This window comes from Phyllostomus discolor, chromosome 11, assembly GCF_004126475.2.
Source record: "Phyllostomus discolor isolate MPI-MPIP mPhyDis1 chromosome 11, mPhyDis1.pri.v3, whole genome shotgun sequence".
Taxonomy (NCBI): Eukaryota; Metazoa; Chordata; class Mammalia; order Chiroptera; family Phyllostomidae; genus Phyllostomus; species Phyllostomus discolor.
In genome coordinates this window covers 43,341,502-43,359,223 of record NC_040913.2, presented here as the reverse complement: position 1 = coordinate 43,359,223, position 17,722 = coordinate 43,341,502, and the positions used below count along the sequence as shown (strand labels likewise).

The following is a 17,722-nucleotide window of genomic DNA, read 5'->3' as shown; positions in this document are numbered from 1 at the left end:
AGGTCTTAAAACCCAAACTGTGCATATACATGTAGAATTTCAGTTACCTTTCACTCAGATGATGAAAACTGCTGCTTTCATCCTGGTGTTCATCTTCGAAACTTAAATTGGACCAGCTACCAGTGCTGTCATCACCAAGACTGAGATTCATCTGCTGGCTACCAGAAGACTCGGTTGACTGAAAGTCTTTTATTTCTTTTGGACTAAAGAAAAAATACATAAATTCAATCCAAAAGCATCAGATATTGAATTAGAAGCCTATTCATTTGATGATAGAAGGTAACAAAAGCAAGAAACACTATGCTGAGTCAGACCAGTGGTCCACCTACCTGCTTTGTTTAGTCTGCCAAAAAGAGATTGCAGGACACCTTATTAATTTGAATTAATGGAGGTACCTACCAACACCCATCCATCCCAAGTGTGTCATTTATCTAAATTCTCTTTAAAGCAGTTCATATTTACTACTGGGACCACTATGAAGGAGCACAAGTTCCTAAGTTTTCCATCTGCTTTATAAGATAGTAATTCCATTTGTATAAAAACAAGACAAGACAAAACCCTTTTTATGGCTTTAAAAGAAAAAGTAGTAGTTCACAAAATTCTGGTACTGTCAATCAAGCTTTTAGTTAAATTAGGAAACTGTCTTCAAGCCTTTGAGTGTGGATCCTAACCCTAACCCTTCTCACTTTTTTTCAATCAAGAAATATTTACATATTTATTCTATCTTCACAATAAAGGCCATTCATTGTTCAATTGCTGTATGAGGGGAGACTCCCCCGCCCCAAAAAAACAACCCAGAATTATCTTCTGGAGGGCAGGCCCCTTGCAGTATAGGCTTCCACTGCCAGGTGGGTGTTCAAGGAACCCATCTGTATCAGTGCACCAGCTGGAGCTATTGTGAGAGGCTGTGTTCCACTTCAGTGAATTTTTCTGAAGACTCTTTCAAGCATTTGCCCACGTCATAATGGGTGATTTACAAGCACACCTGCCCCCATAGCACTGAGTATTCAGCAGTTTTCAACCAAAAACAGTATGGCATCCATGCCCCACCCTCTCTATACATCCAATCTCAACCTGAGCGGTTTTTTGTTTCCCCAGATGAAAAAAGTCCTCAAGGGAAACATTTTGCCACTGTGGAAGAGGTGAAACAAAAAATGGCAGAAGCACTAAAAGGCATCGAAATTGATGAGTTCAAAAACTGTTTTTAGCACTGGCGAAAGTGTCAATAGGTATTTTGCATCAAATGGAGAACACGTGGAAGGTGACCGAAATTTAAACATGTAAAAATACACACAATTTTTTAGAAATAAAATTCCAGTTTTTGGGGGTCCCCTCTGGTAACTACCCATACTACATTTTATTCTCAACGTAGCATTTTAAAGTTGTATTTTTAAACATGAAGGGGGAAAATGTTAGTCCTCTGATCAAAACCCTCTAGTGGCTTCTGATCAATTAGAATTAGCTAAATCCTAACAACATACTACTTGGTATGATAACCTCTCATAACCTCCACCTTATCTCTTACCACTCCCTCTGTCTCACTCACTTCAGCCACTCAAGCCTCCTTGCTGTTTCTCCAAAATGCAATCTCTCCCCTTTGCATGAACCCTCTCCCCTGGTTCTCATGTGATGTCTCCCTTCACCTTTGGCTCTTTGTTCAAATATTACTTTGTCAGAAATGCTTCCCCTGCTACCTGTTCAAAACTGCAAACCAGCCCTACCTGCTGCCACCCACCACCACCAGTAGCAGTGCTAACTCTCTTCTTTGCTTTAGTTTTCCTCCAAAACAATTATCACCATGTCACATACACCACATTTTACTTATTCACTGACTGTCTTATTCTACTATAATTAAAGTCCAAATGAACACATATATTTCTCCCTGTTTTACTTACTTCAGTATACCCAGTGCCTAGAATAGATTCTCAATTGCCTGCCTCTTTGGAGCAGTTCTTTTTGTATTTAAAATATACTAACCAGAATTATTCTAGGCATTCTTCATTTTTCTTTCATTCTTTAATTTGGAATTATTAAGTACTATGATGTAGTGTCAGCTATACAGAATTTACCAAACACCCAATGATAGCACCAGAGATATTGAAACTACAGATAAGGGAAACCTACCAGACTGTCATTGCTTAATTTCATTCTAGCAAGTGCCTTCTATTTTGGTCTCTTCATCTGACATCCTTGTAGACTCCGACACTGGTTTATGATTTACTGTATTCGTTAACCTTTGTGGTCTTTCTGTTTTCATAGAATGGATATACTACATCCCTATTTACCTGGTTGCTTAACAAAATATAGACGCCACCTCAGAAGCCCATTTGCCACATCCTGAAATGAGACTCAGTGGTTTGGCGGAATGGACTTATTGTCAGGAGTAGGTGGTTGAACTGGCTACAACAATCCCGTATCAAGATGATGACGCTTTGAGGATTCCAGCCTATCCCTACTTTGGAAGAATCAGCCAACAGCCTCTCTGTTCCAGTCTCAAATCCCATTCTCTTGTATCCCTTAGATCAGGCATGGAGATTTCCATACCCTACAAAGGCAGGGACTACACCCCTTGTCAGCAGGAAGCAGTTATTTGTAAGAGAATCAACTCCCTCATCATCACTCCTAGAAGATTTTAGGGATGGAAGTCTCTGAGGGGAAAATGAGACAGGATAGTAAGAAGCTAGGAAATTCCTGGGTAAGTAGAATGGGGAAACAGACAAGAAAATTAAATGAAGCCATCTCAGACAAAAGAAGTCTAAAAGAATACACCTCCACTAAACCAGCTCTGCAAGAGATGCTGAAGGGACTGCTTTAAGGAAAGAAAGGAAAAGAGAGAGTGAGAGAGGATCACACGTACATAAAAGGCAATGAATAAGTACCTATCAATAATAACCTTAAACGTAAATGGACTAAACGCTCCAATCAAAAGACATAGAATAGCTGATTGGATAAGAAAACATGACCCACACATATGCTGTCTACAAGAGACCCACCTCAGGATAAAAGATCTGCACAGGTTGAAAGTGAAGGGCTGGAAACAAATTTTCCAAGCAAATGGACAGGAGAAAAAAGCCGGGGTAGCAATACTCATATCTGACAAAATAGACTTCCAAAGAAGATCCATAAAGAGAGACCCAGAAGGTCATTTCATAATACTCAAGGGAAGAATTCACCAAGAAGACATAAACATAGTAAGTATATATGCACCCAACATAGGAGCACCTAAATACATAAAGAAAATCTTAGAGGACTTCAAGAAAGATATGGACAGCAACACAATTACTGTGGGGGATTTTAACACCCCTCTATCAAAAATTGACAGATCTTCCAAACAAAACATCAACAAAGATATTGTGGCATTGAACAATACCCTAGACGAGCTGAGCTTTACTGATATTTACAGAACCCTCCATCCCAAAGAAGCTAAATACACATTTTTTTCAAATGTACATGGAACATTTTCAAAGATTGACCACATGATAGGACACAAAACAAGCCTCAACAATTTCAAAAAAATTGAAATCATACCAAGCAATTTCTCGGATCACAAGGGACTGAAACTAGAAACCAACCACAAGGAAAAAAACCCAAAACACTCAAATTCATGGAGATTTTAAACAGCATGCTATTAAACAATGAATGGGTCAAGAATGATATTAGGGAAGAAATCAAACGGTTTTTGGAAACAAATGAAAACGAACTCACAACAACCCAAAACTTATGGGACACAGCCAAGGCAGTCCTGAGAGGGAAGATCATAGCGATATAGGCCCACCTAAAAAAGTTAGAAACATTTCAAACAAACAACCTAACCCTACGTCTACAAGAACTCGAGGAACAACAACAAAGACAGCCCAGAGCAAGCAGAAGGAAGGAAATAACCAAGATCAGAGCAGAATTAAATGACATAGAGACTAAAAGCACAATTCTAAAGATCAATGAATCCAAGAGTTGGTTCTTTGAAAAGATAAACAAAATCGACAAGCCTTTAAGCAGACTCATCAAGAAAAAAAGAGAGAAAACTCAAATAAACACAATCAGAAATGAAAGAGGAGAGATTACAACAGATACCACAGAAATACAAAGGATTGTAACAAATTACTACAAAGAGCTGTATGCCAAGAAATTTGAAAACCTAGATGAAATGGACAAATTTCTAGAAAAATATAACCTTCCAAAACTCAATAAAATGGAAGCAGAAAGCCTCAACAAACCAATAACAGCAAAAGAAATCGAAGCAGTAATCCAAAAACTCCCAACACACAAAAGCCCTGGACCAGATGGTTTCACAGGAGAATTCTACAAAGCATTTAAGGAAGAACTAACACCTATCCTTCACAGACTATTTCAAAAAATCCAAAAAGATGGAAGACTACCAAACTCTTTTTATGAGGCCAACATCATCTTAATCCCAAAACCAGACAAAGACACAACAAAGAAAGAAAACTACAGGCCAATATCGCTGATGAACATTGACGCTAAAATACTCAACAAGATACTGGCAAACCGCATCCAACAGTACATTAAGAAGATCATACACCATGACCAAGTTGGATTCATCCCAGGTATGCAAGGATGGTACAATATACGCAAATCAGTAAATGTAATACATCGCATAAACAAAAGCAAAGACAAAAACCACATGATCATATCGATAGATGCAGAAAAAGCATTTGATAAGGTACAGCACCCATTTATGATAAAAACACTCAGTAAAGTGGGAATAGAGGGAGCATTCCTCAACATAATAAAGGCCATATATGAGAAACCTACAGCCAACATTATACTCAATGGGCAAAAATTAAAATCTTTTCCACTAAGAACAGGAACAAGACAAGGATGTCCACTTTCACCACTTCTATTCAATATAGTACTGGAGGTTCTAGCCACAGCAATCAGACAAGAAAAAGAAATAAAAGGAATCCAAATCGGAAAGGAGGAAACAAAACTGTCACTGTTTGCAGATGACATGATAGTGTACATAGAAAATCCTATAGACTCCACCAAAAAACTGCTTGACCTAATCAATGAATTTGGTAAAACAGCAGGATACAAAGTCAATATCCAGAAATCAAAGGCATTTCTGTACACCAACAATGAAACAGCAGAAGCAGAAATCAAGAAAAAAATCCCATTTGAAATAGCAAAAAGGAAAATAAAATACCTAGGAATAAACCTAACCAAAGAAGTAAAAGACCTGTATTCAGAAAACTACATAACACTGAGGAGAGAAATCAAGGAGGACACAAACAAATGGAAACATATACCGTGTTCATGGATTGGAAGAATTAATATCATTAAAATGTCCATACTACCAAAAGCAATCTACACATTCAATGCAATACCGATTAAAGTACCAATGGCATATTTCACAGACATAGAACAAACACTTCAACAATTTATATGGAACCATAAACGACCCCGAATAGCTGCTGCAATTTTGAGAAAGAAGAGTAAAGTAGGAGGGATCACAATACCTGACATTAAACTATACTACAAGGCCACTGTAATCAAAACAGCCTGGTACTGGCATAAAAACAGGCACATGGACCAATGGAACAGAACAGAGAGCCCAGAAATAAACCCAAGCCTCTACGGTCAATTAATATTCGACAAAGGAAGCAGCAACATAAAATGGAATAAAAATAGCCTCTTCAACAAATGGTGTTGGGAGAACTGGACAGCTACGTGCAAAAAAATGAAACTCGAGCACCAACTTACACCTTATACAAAAATAGATTCAAGGTGGATAAAAGACTTAAATATAAAGCGTGACACCATTAAAGTCCTAGAAGAGAACGTAGGTAGGAAAATCTCAGATATTTCACGCAGAAACTTTTTTACTGACTTGTCTCCTAGAGCAAGGGACATAAAGGAAAGAATAAACAAATGGGACGTCATCAAAATTAAAAGCTTTTGCACAGCTAAGGAAAACAGTATCAAAATAAAAAGAGAACCAACTGTATGGGAAAACATATTTGCTAATGATACCTCAGACAAGGGTTTAATCTCCAAAATATATAAAGAACTTACGCGACTCCACTCTAAGAAGACAAGTAACCCAATTAAAAAATGGGCAAAGGACTTGAACAGACAATTCTCCAAGGAGGACATACAGAAAATCCAAAGACACATGAAGCGATGTTCAATATCGCTAGCCATCAGAGAGATGCAGATTAAAACCACAATGAGATACCACTTCACACCAGTCAGAATGGCCATCATAAACAAAGCAACAAACAACAAGTGTTGGAGAGGTTGTGGAGAAACGGGGTCCCTAGTGCACTGTTGGTGGGACTGCAGACTGGTACAACCATTATGGAAAGCAGTTTGGAACTTCCTCAGAAAACTAAAAATGGATCTGCCTTTTGACCCAGCAATTCCACTGCTAGTATTATATCCTAAGAACCCTGAAACACCAATTCAAAAGAACCTATGCACCCCAATGTTCACACCAGTACAATTTATAATAGCCAAGTGTTGGAAGCAACCTAGGTGCCCATCAGTAAGTGAATGGATCAAAAAACTATGGTACATTTACACAATGGAATTCTATGCAGCAGAAAGAAAAAGGAGCTCCTACCCTTTGCAACAGCATGGATGGAGCTGGAAAGCATTATGCTAAGTGAAACAAGCCAGGCAGTGAAAGACAAATACCACATGATATCACCTTTAACAGGAATCTAAACAACAAAACAAAACAAAAAACTAGCAAAATATAACCAAAGACACTGAAATAGGGGATAGTCTGACAGTGGCCAGAGGGGAGAGAAGAGGGAATTTCAGGGGGGAATGGGTAGGGATTACAGGAACAAATTTGGAGGACACATGGACAAAAACTAAGGGTGGGGGGTAATGGGGGGAAGGGGGGAGGGTTGGGTGGAGGGGCTGGAACGGGAGTAGGGGGGAGAAAACTGTACTTGAACAATGATTGAAATAAAAAAAATTAAAAAAAAAAAAAGAAAATTAAATGAAGCCAAACAGTAAGCAATTTACAGCCAGCTAGTGAATAATAAGACCTTATCTCCCCTGACCAAGAACACTTGAAAGCACTGGTTTATACCTCTTCTCCCTAACCAGAGAATACATAACCTCCCTGGTCCTAAACCACAGGCCTCTGGGAAAGAGAGGAAGAGGAATTCTAATGCAAATTGAGAGTTAACACCAGAACAAAGGAGCCAGCTTGGGAAAAAGTTGCAGACTTCCCTTTCAGCTCCCCCTCCCAAGGAAACAAGAAGGCCTGCACTGCCTCTAGAATTGCCCTCTCCCAAATTCCTACATTTACCCTATATAAACTTGTTTCTGAAAGCTCAAGGAAGGGTGGATGTTAGGGTTTTAACCCACCACCTTCTCAGATTGCAAGCTTCTGGTATTAATAAATGCACAATTATAATCCAAGTCCTGGACACGTTTGCCATCAGGTTTCAATTCTGCCAATTCTGGTGGAACAGGCTTCAGGATTCTCCAGGAAGTCTGGTATTTGGCGGGGAGTCCCATCAACTGCCTGGACTGTGGGCTCCAGCAGTACGGATTTGGAGACTCTAGCAGCTGCCACATAATTTTACTTGGGCACTCTCCTTTTCCGACTCTCTGTACCTTCCCCATTGCCATCACTTTTCAGTAAGAGATTGGATTTGCACTCAGAAAGCTCATCTAGTTTAAGGCCACTGGCCATTCGGTGAACTACAGACCAAATCTGGGCTTTTCTGTAACAAATACCCAGTAAGCCAGTTTTTCTGGGAGGTCAATGGACTCCAAACTCCCAAACTGGGTAAGTCCCTGGTATGCAGGACCAGGAAGGAGCCCCTGCCCTGTCACTCTCGGCGGCTGGTACGGCTCAATGAAAAACTGTAGGTCCCCAGTGTGAGATCTGGTTGGAGCACTCTTCTGGCTTGGGTATATGGACTTTGTGTATAGTTTGATTTCCTTGTTGTGTATACTGCTTTTAATTAATTGTCTGTTGGGTTTGTTTCTCTATTCCTCCACAGGAGGAAGTCAGTTTCAGTTTGAGAGCTCTCCTTTGTTTTTCTTGTCAGTCTGAAATGAAAGATGGTGTAAGGTAAAATTTTAAGGCTAGTCCCAGTTTGAACTTCGTCTTTTGCCTTAGATTTTTTGTTTCTGTTTTAAAAAGAAGTGACTAGGTCTCAATCCCATCAAGAGACCATTAGGTCACATTTTGGCTGAATCATCAATTTAGTGCTATTAAGTCAGTGACCAGTTTTGCTAAAGGTCTGGTAAATAAAGTAAGATCTTGTATGTGCAGGCTTTATGTTTAATACCTTTTAAAGTTATTAACATAAAATCTGTTTGTTTTGCCTTGGTTTTCGGGAATAACTTTATTTATCTTTGTCACAAAATCTGTCAATAAGATGACTTGGGTAATAATTAACTTTAAAATCTCATAATGTTGTTAAAAAGTAATAAATAGATGTAACACTATAGTTTTAACCATAATAGAGTACCACATTGTTCTTTAAAAAAAAAAAAAAAGAACACTTTTCCTGATATATGCCACAATCTAATGGTTTTTTGGCTGGAATGACCCACTAGATGGGGTCTAGAAAAGAGTTGTTGTTTTTTAATAACTGCTAAGTATTTTGGCTCAGAAGAAAATAACTCAAGTATAATCTGTATATTTTGTTCTTCTAAAAATTCACTAAGCTATTTGACACTCATGTACAACCCCTCTGTACAATACAGCTTTGTGAAATATTTAGGTTTGTTTTCATGAATCAAATATTTATGAGAAAAGGTACACCAGTGAAATAATCCAACTAATACCTTTAAAACAATCCATTTTAATGACTCCATGTTAAAGCTTAAAAGACAAACCATTTTAACTTTAGAAGGAAAATGTGAAACAGTACATGATATACACTAATCAACTTCGAATAGTCATCATTTATAGAACCCTAGCACAACTATTAATTAAAAAAAAAAAAAAAGAAAGGGAAAAAATATGGAGTAACATTCTACCAGCCTGGATAAAAAACTGGAATTAGACAGCACTGGATTACTGAAAGAACTCCAAGGGCCTATCTATTCACCCAACTCTAAGAAGGAAAAGTGAAAATGCTGAGAAATCAATAGCAAAGACATTTGACAGTCCCTAGGATTATCTCAGAGACATTCTAATCTATAGAATTATCTAGATCTAGAAAATTATCCTCCCATGAGATTGAGATTGTAGGAGGGAAAGAAGGGGGAAAAAAGTTAAAATACCCTAAGGCCACTTTTGTTTGAGGAAAATTACTTCAATTGTAGAAAGTCCCAGCTTCAGCTCACCGCCACTTATTCATTCATACATTAACCACTCATGTCTACAATCATATAAGAAACCAATATATACCCATAAACAAATGTGGGTCAAGGACAAAGGTCCACAATTTTTTTCTGTCAAGGGCCAGGGAGTGAATATTTAGGCATTGCCAGATATACCAGTTCTGTCCAAAAGGTATCCAAGTCATGCAATACAAAAAACAGACATTTACTGAAGAAGCTACAAGAAACACAGTACATAGGACAATGATGCCTCAGTCCACTTCAAAGTAGGCACACAGTTCTCCCAATCGCCATCAGCTGCCCAGTTCTATTTTCCTGAATCTCATCAACAGTCTGAAATCTCTTCCCTTTCAAAGGTGATTCTAATCTCAGAAAAAGCCAGAAGTCACAGAGTGCTAAATCTGGGCTGTAGAAGGGCTGAGTCACCTGAGTGATTTGATGTTTCACCAAAAAACTCTGCGCTTAGACATGATGCATGAGTGGGTGAACTGTCATGCTGAAGCTGCCAATTACCAGTTGCCCATAACTGCAGCCTTCTAAATCATACAAATAGTTTCCATGGAGGAATGTTCAAGCTTAATGCAAAAGTAGATGAAGATTTGTTGCTCTACTCACAGTCATTCTGAATGCAATGGCCACACAGTACACATGATCACTCAGCAGCATCTACCACCCCCACTGACTAGTACAGTGAAATCATCATTGTTGACATATGTGCATTCCAGTCCACTCTCCTTGGCTGCCAGGTTACATCTATGTTACACAAACTGTTCTCATTATACTAACAATGGCTGGACTTTTTCCATACAGACCTCATATTTTTTTTTTATTTTAGCTCTCAGACCATACAAAAGTAAGCAATGGATCTGTTTTGGCCCATGGGTAATAATAGTTTGTCAATCCCTGGTTTAGAGGAAAAAAAGCTACCTGATCACAGCAAAAGTGACCTCCCATAGTTCACCAAAACCTACAGAATCTTTTATCTCAAGAGGCTGCTACCAAATAATGTGGAGTCAAGGATCCTGACCAAACTGCATGGTGGAGAAAAGAAACAAGTCTTTGTCATAGCTTTGACAAAAGTTACTAAAAGATCTGGAATACCATGTAATTCAATTAAATTCCACCTCCACTTATGGCATTTTCTCTTTTCAGTGGGACTAACAAATACAATCCTACAAACTAATAATACAAATTGGTCTTGGTGCTTGCCCAGGAAAAAGAAGATTAAAAGGGAAAATTTTAACTAAGGTGTTAATACAGGGCTGCAGAAGAACAGGACACTGTGGGACTATCAGAAGGAAGTGTCCCTTTAGACTATGGGACTATCAAGAGAAGTGGTGGCAGTGGCGATGTGTTGAAGGATTTCTGCTATCTCCCTAATAGCACTTTGGTTAAATTACGCTTTTATTAAAAAAAAAAAATCTTACCTTTGCAAATAGAAAAAAGAAAATGCTATATAAAAATTTAATCTCAGAACAATAAGTAAACAGGGTAATACTATACACTTGCTGTATAATATTCTCCAGCTATTTCTTTGATTCACATTACCTACTTCACAGCTTTGTGAATTTGGGCAAGGTGATTAGCTTCGTCTTCTACCAGGGTAAATGGTTAATACCTTCCTTCAAAGAGCTATTGTGGGATAATGAACAATGTATGTGGAAGTAATCTGTAGGGTATAAAACAATACATAAATGTTAATAGAGAAAAACTGCCGATTTAGGGTTAGAAATAATCCCACCTTTCTGAATAGGACCTAAGACATACATGACCAGGTTTAACTTCTCATATTACCATAAAACCCAAAAGAAATTTGAAACTTACCTGCTAATGGCATGTTCAACATTCCCCATCACTGATGTCATTATTTCTGTGGTAAGACTTTCAGCGAAGCTAACACCATCTTGTCCAATCCCACTATCAGCTGCCAAACTGGTACTGCTCAGCTCCCTCTCTGCTTTTTCAATAGCTTCAGCAACTATCTTTTCAGCAAGCACGGTCTTCTTATCAAGATCAACTTGAATTTGAGGGACATCAAGGTGAAAAATTCTGGTCTGATAAATGTTGTTAAATTTGGAATTAGAACCTGGCTTACTATGAGCAAGTAAATCATGCCTGAAAGAGTGTTGAGGTGAATTTCCATTGCAGTCATGGAGTTCTTTATGGTCACAGTATCTGCAAGCTTGACTTGTAAGAGGTGACAACTTTTCTGCATAAGTTATCCTACCGGCTGCTTTTGTGGTCTCAGACACTTGGAAAACTGCAGATCCTAAACTTAGTTCTAAAGTATCATCCACTACTTTTTTAGCATACTGCTCTATAGCTTGAACAACATTCTGTCCATAACCACACCCATTTAAGCTGCCTGTACTGTGGTAAAATCTGTGATTTTGTGAAGAGGGCTGAAAAGACTTAGTAAATTCTGGCTCAATATGAGACTCAGTATCTTCATCACATCCAGATTTCTCATAAAGGCAAGAATCTGTTGAGGATTTTGGCAAGCCAACTATAGAAGACACTGTGAGTTCTTTTTTAACATCTCTGGTTATGCTGTGAGCAAGAGAGGCTGAAAAACTGTACAGTTCAGGCCACTCATTTCTGTATGTATCCCTTGTCCATTCACAAGTTCGATTTTTGCAAAAGTAATCTCCACTTCTTTTAATTTGTCTTTTATCCACTTCTTGGTGGTGTTCTTTATTTAAGAACATCAAGAGTTCATTGTTGATTTTCACCTGTGAGCTTTGCATGAGGAACATTTTTGAGTTGCATTTCATTTTAGCTGTCTTAGCTGCTTCTTGCAATCCTGATTTGACAGATCGATAGGCAAGTCTATTGGCATACTGATCCATTATTAACTCACTACTACCACCTTCTTGTTTTAGCACTTGGATAATGTGTCCTGCATATTCATCTGTCACACTTTCACAGCTAGGATATTTACACGTCAGACCCGACAGACAAGAGCTTGGTGGTAATGAGAGAATAAATGGATCAACATCTCTTGGGTATGCTACAGTCTCTATATTCGACTTCTCTTCTAATCTATAATCTTGACCACCATCACTATAGCAACTGTTCTTCTTTTGCCTAAAAAGCATACAACTTCTAATTTTTGCTATTTTCTCAGCTTCTGTAATGACTTCTGCAGCCATATCACCTGCAAAATTGCATAAAGTTTGTAAATATTCATCTGAGCAATTTATCAAAGTAGGTGACACACTTCCTTGTCTCTGCACATTTGAGCAAGGACTCTGAATCTTGGGTTGTTGAGTTATTTTATTATCTAAATGGGAAGCTGCCATGTCAGTTGCAAAAGAAATGATGTGTGTGGCTAATGCTTCGGCAAACTGAACTTTCTTCCCTGAGTGCTCTGACTTCATATTCACTTCTGGATGCTCCTCACCTTCACTACTTTCAACTTCTTCTGAAAGAGATCGCATGAGTTTCAACATGAACTCTTCTTTTTCAATAGTATTTTGTTCATTTTCAGACAAACTACCAACAGATGAGTAGTGAGGTGTAGAAGGTGGTGTAGCAGGTGCAAATTCTTTTGCTAACTCCCCCTTGAGTTTTTTAGTTAACTTCTTGATATCCCATTCAGAACTATCCTGGGAAGGTACTAGAGGAGTTGATGGAGGAGTATCAGGTATTACATTTCCATCTCTGATTTTCTGTTTATCTTCCACATGCAAACCATCTACACACGTAAGCACTGCAGATGAGAATGTATGTGAATGGGCAAAAGGGCCTTCTTGCCCAAAAGATAAGGGCTCTGGTGCTGTATTATTCAAATTATACGCTTTCACTGATTTGTCCTTAGCAGCTTCCTTCAAATCAGGTTTCTGACCTGCCATAGATGGACAATGTGGTAGTGTCTCTGAAGAAAACCCATGAGCTATAGAATCTTTATGTTCCAAAACACAACCTTTTCCTACTGAAAGTGAACAGTGAGTTAAGTGATCTTGAGCATCAAGAAATTTGGGAATATTTCCCAAGGTCAACTGTGACTCTGCTCCAGAAATAGGCATGGCTTCCCTGTGTACCAAATTTTTATCCACATTTGGGATGATTGGTTCGCTTTTCTCCATGGAATGTTTAATAATAGATTTAGATAGTCGATCAACAAACAAGTCCTTATTGCCAGCTTCACTCTGTTGCAGTGTCTCTTGATCATAGCAGAAAGGAGGGTTTTTTTCCTTTACTGTTTTAGTTAAACAATCTGTGTGTTCATCAACTCTTTTTGTAACTTTGAGTGATGTTACTGACTCTAAAGTTTCACTTACTATTGAATGTACCATTGCTGAAGAAAAGTTGCTAATAATCACAGGATCACTTGTTAATTTTGAAGAACAGTGCATTTCAGTATCATCATCAGTTGGTTTAAAATCATTCTGGTTACCTGGATTATGCTCTGAAGGCAAACAAATATTTCTGAGGCAGGCTACTTCCTCTCCATTGTTTTTTGTGGAAACACGTGCTTCAGTAGAATCACCATTCAAATTATTATCACCAGATGATAGAAGAGACTTGGACTGATATATATTAGATGAAAAGTGATGTGGGAGAAGGGCACTTCCTGCCAGGGGCACTGGTATAGAAGTAACAATCCCAGAAGTACAAAATAAGGCCTGCTGTACAGTGTATTCTTTTTTATATTCCTGTGTTGGTTTTGTTACCATAATTGCTTGATTATTGAAAGTAGGGGGATATGTGGATGTCTGTGTCGATGGCACATTATGTTCTGCACTCACATATTTTATGTTATCTGTAGAAACACTAACTGCTGCCTTTGTTGTAAAGATCACATCAACTTGTGATAGCTCAATGAATGCTTCCTGTATTACAGATTCAGACAAATCTTTTGCATATGACTTCACTATTTTATCTTCATAATCAAATGACCAACATGGTGGAGATGCAGGTGTTGGAGGATATGAAAACTGACACACTTCCATGATGCCTTCAAAAACAAGCTCTTCGGCAAGATCTGCAGCAAACCCAGCAACTATGTTTGTAAATATCTGCTTCTTTACATGCTGTAAGTCTTTTAAAGCATTTGATAAAGCTTCACTCACCAAAAAATTAGCCAGACCACTAATAGCATGCTGTTTCAATGAAAATGCCCACTGCCTTCTCAGTTCATTAAATGCCATCTGAAAAACAGATGCTGTCAATTTGATAGCTAAATGGCACAATGCATTGGAAAATGAAGAGACTCCTTTTTGTAAATCTTTAAACGCACTGCCAAAACTTTTTTCCACAAGATCTGCTGCAAATTTTTGAATGCTGTCTCTAATCATTAAGGATTTATTTTTAGATTTACTTTTTTGGTCAAAGCTTCTACTCTTAAGAGCTATGGTTTTATTTTCTCCCTTTTTAACACCATTAATGCTTGATGTTGTATTCATTTGTTGGAGAATCGAGTCCAGTACCTCACATGAAATGCTATTTGCATAATCTTCATAGGTGAAATAAATAGAATCATGATTTTCAGGAATCATATCTCCACCACTATCTGTTTGGCAAAAACATTCAGCAGGTGTACAGCCTCCAAGAGGACTAAAAGCAGAGGACCGAATGGGGCTAAACAAGCCGCTGTCTTCCCCAGATGTCTTCACTGGGCGAGGAGAATCTGGAGTATCGCACAGGTTACTGTAAGGGGATTCTGGTTTACGGGGTGTGGGCTTTCTAACGTTAGCTGGGAGAGCTGGACGATCAAACTTGAATATTGGAGGATTCATAGTAGTGGTTACAGAACAAGATTTGTCACGTTTGTGCCCTCTTTTTTGCAATAGTTTCCCTATGACAGGATCTTCTAGAAATGGACAAGAAGTCTCTAAAGTTTGTTCTAGTTCATCAAACTGATCAAAACTATCAAAAAATTCACTTATTTCTGAGTCTGAATCCTCTATATCATCTTTCATCACAGGAATTTTAGGTAACTCAAGTTTTGCTTTCAAACTTTTTTGATATCCTTCTTCATCTAAGAAAATAACAGGACTTGGACTTGAGCATTCTGATTCAGATGAATAGGCAGGAGAATAAGAAAAAAATGTTTTCTGTGTGTCATTATCTTTAGCAGAAGCGTTAGATGACCTATAGACACTTCTTTGGATCCAAGGCTCAGAAATTGATGTTGTAACTGAAGTTTTCACAGGTTGTTCTTTATGTCCCAGAACATTTAAAGAAGTTGAAGGTTTAACCAATGACTTCTGCCGCCCAGACCTAATCAGAATCTTTAAATCATGGGTTTCTAACTGGTGACCAGAAGTCTGTGAAGCAGCATCGCACTGACTCTTCAATGCAGTAATGTTTGCTCCTATAGGAAAAAAAAATTAAAATGATCAAATTAATCTTGAACAGAATTTTTTTTTCATTTAAATCAATGGGAATAGACTTTAAGCATAAAATATTTATTTGTACCATGTCCTTTCTAAACTATGTTGTTTAAACATATTCATCCCAAGTCACTCTCAAACACAAATACAACTTGTAATAAAATAATCTCAATTTACCCCAAACTTAGGAATACCTACCTGGTCTATGGAATTATTAGAATGTTATCATATGTTACTAATATGTGACAATCACTAATATGGTGACTCGACCAGATAACTCCTCTCAAATTTGAATCTAGGCATGTTCCAACACTTAGGAAAATGAGGTAAAACAGTACTACGAAAATAATTACAGATGTAGCAAAATTAAAAACCAGATAGCAATGAACTTAAAAACCACAAGAAAATTAAGTCCCTGACAATCAGGGGAAAAAAGGTTAGAAAGAATAAATTTCAATTGTGTAAGTCGGCCTTAACACTTTTAAACACTGAACTTTAAACTTTAATCCCCTGTATCAAGAAAAACTCTAGTAAAGAACAAACCATCATTATGTGACTTTGAGGTCTCGTCTTCCTCTAAGTGCTCAAATGCAGTGACAAAGTCATCCTCTATGGATGACACGGACTGGTTAGTATCGTCATCATCTTCATTAGTGGTCTCAAGTTGGCACTTCCGATGCAAGTATGTGTCCAGGGTGTATCTCATACCAGCAGCATATTTACTTAGGAGACTAAAGATAAAATCAATTCTGAGTCTTGGTAATGTAGGCGGTGACACTCTCATGACACAAAGCATTCCAGAATGATGACTCTTGGGAAAGATGATAAAAATATTTTAATTTCAAAACATATTATACATACAAAACATATTATACATGCAGAGCATTATACATACAAAACATTATATAGACATATAGCCTAGAAGTAACACAATCTCAGGAGGAAAAAAAAGAAAGAAGTGTATGCATCCTGAAAGGCTCCCTAATTTTATAATGTTTAATTCTTTTTCTTCATTCTTTCTCTACTTTTCTCACTCTCCAATCTCTTTTTCTCCCATGTTTCTATTACCCAGATATTGAAATACTACCTACACTATCTCCTTAAATATTACAGAATTTACCATCCATTCATTTGGCAATAATGTTTTCCTGTATTATTGTATAGCCCTGTGATTTTTCTTATTTAATCATTCACCTAATTCAACAACTACCCTACAAACTGCTTGAAGGCAGAAACCAGGTACTGTTCTATTTTTGTATCCCATTTTCCTGTAGTGCTCAGTATGACATAAATTTCTCTCCAATCCTAAGAAAATAATCCCTTCCTTTCACCTAATGTCCCTAGTTTTACCATTTATAATAATGTTTACAGCTTTAAGAATGCATCATTAGACTTTGCCATACATAGTATCTTTAAAAATATATACTACAAATGATGTATTTAAAAAGCTAGAACCTAAATATAATAGCTACTCACCTCTTGTAGTCTAGCAAACAAAACAAAGTAAATATAAATGAAGAATATAATTAAGGACATGAGGTGAGCAGTTCTACTTTTATATGTACACCTAATAACACAGTAGTAGTCTTTTACACTTGGAATAAGTAATCCAAATTTTAAACCTACTAAAGTTCAATTTTTAGGAAGTAAAAAATTCAAAACATTTTTCTGTGATGAATTACCAAGAAAACACCACTTAGTAAAGAACTAAAAGCTGAATGTTATAAAATAAATCACCTGTTTGAAATGGTAACAATTTTGTTTGTAAAAATACATGTCCACTTTACACTGAATTTTTTAACCAAAAAATCAGATAAAGTATGTTTTCTAAAACATAGTATGATATTAATATAAATTTGGAATTGGCCATAAATGGGGGAAAATTCCTATTGCTTATAGAAGTTCAAGAAATCCAGAAATAAATTTTCAGAAAAAAAACTAATACATACTTGCATACCATTTATGGGATTTCACACATGGAAAATCTAAATAAAGCTATGACCAACATTATTCTATTCCCTCAATGATTTCAAAGCTTTATGAGTTCGATTTTTCATGAACCATATTTCATTGAGTATGATTTCTTTTAAAAAAAAGAAACT

The 17,722-nt window shown here is 37.3% G+C and overlaps 1 protein-coding gene across 1 annotated transcript in view; it reads right to left on the bottom strand.

Annotated features, from left to right (window-relative positions):
- The window catches only part of AKAP11 (A-kinase anchoring protein 11), a 54,989-nt gene that overhangs the window by 12,282 nt on the left and 24,985 nt on the right, over positions 1–17,722 (bottom strand). The window contains exons 6-8 of the mRNA XM_028527051.2: positions 16,164–16,431; positions 11,107–15,601; positions 48–203 (exon numbers count right to left, since the gene is read on the bottom strand). Of these exons, the coding sequence (XP_028382852.1) occupies positions 48–203; positions 11,107–15,601; positions 16,164–16,431 (4,919 nt within the window). The remainder of the gene's footprint in view (positions 1–47; positions 204–11,106; positions 15,602–16,163; positions 16,432–17,722) is intronic.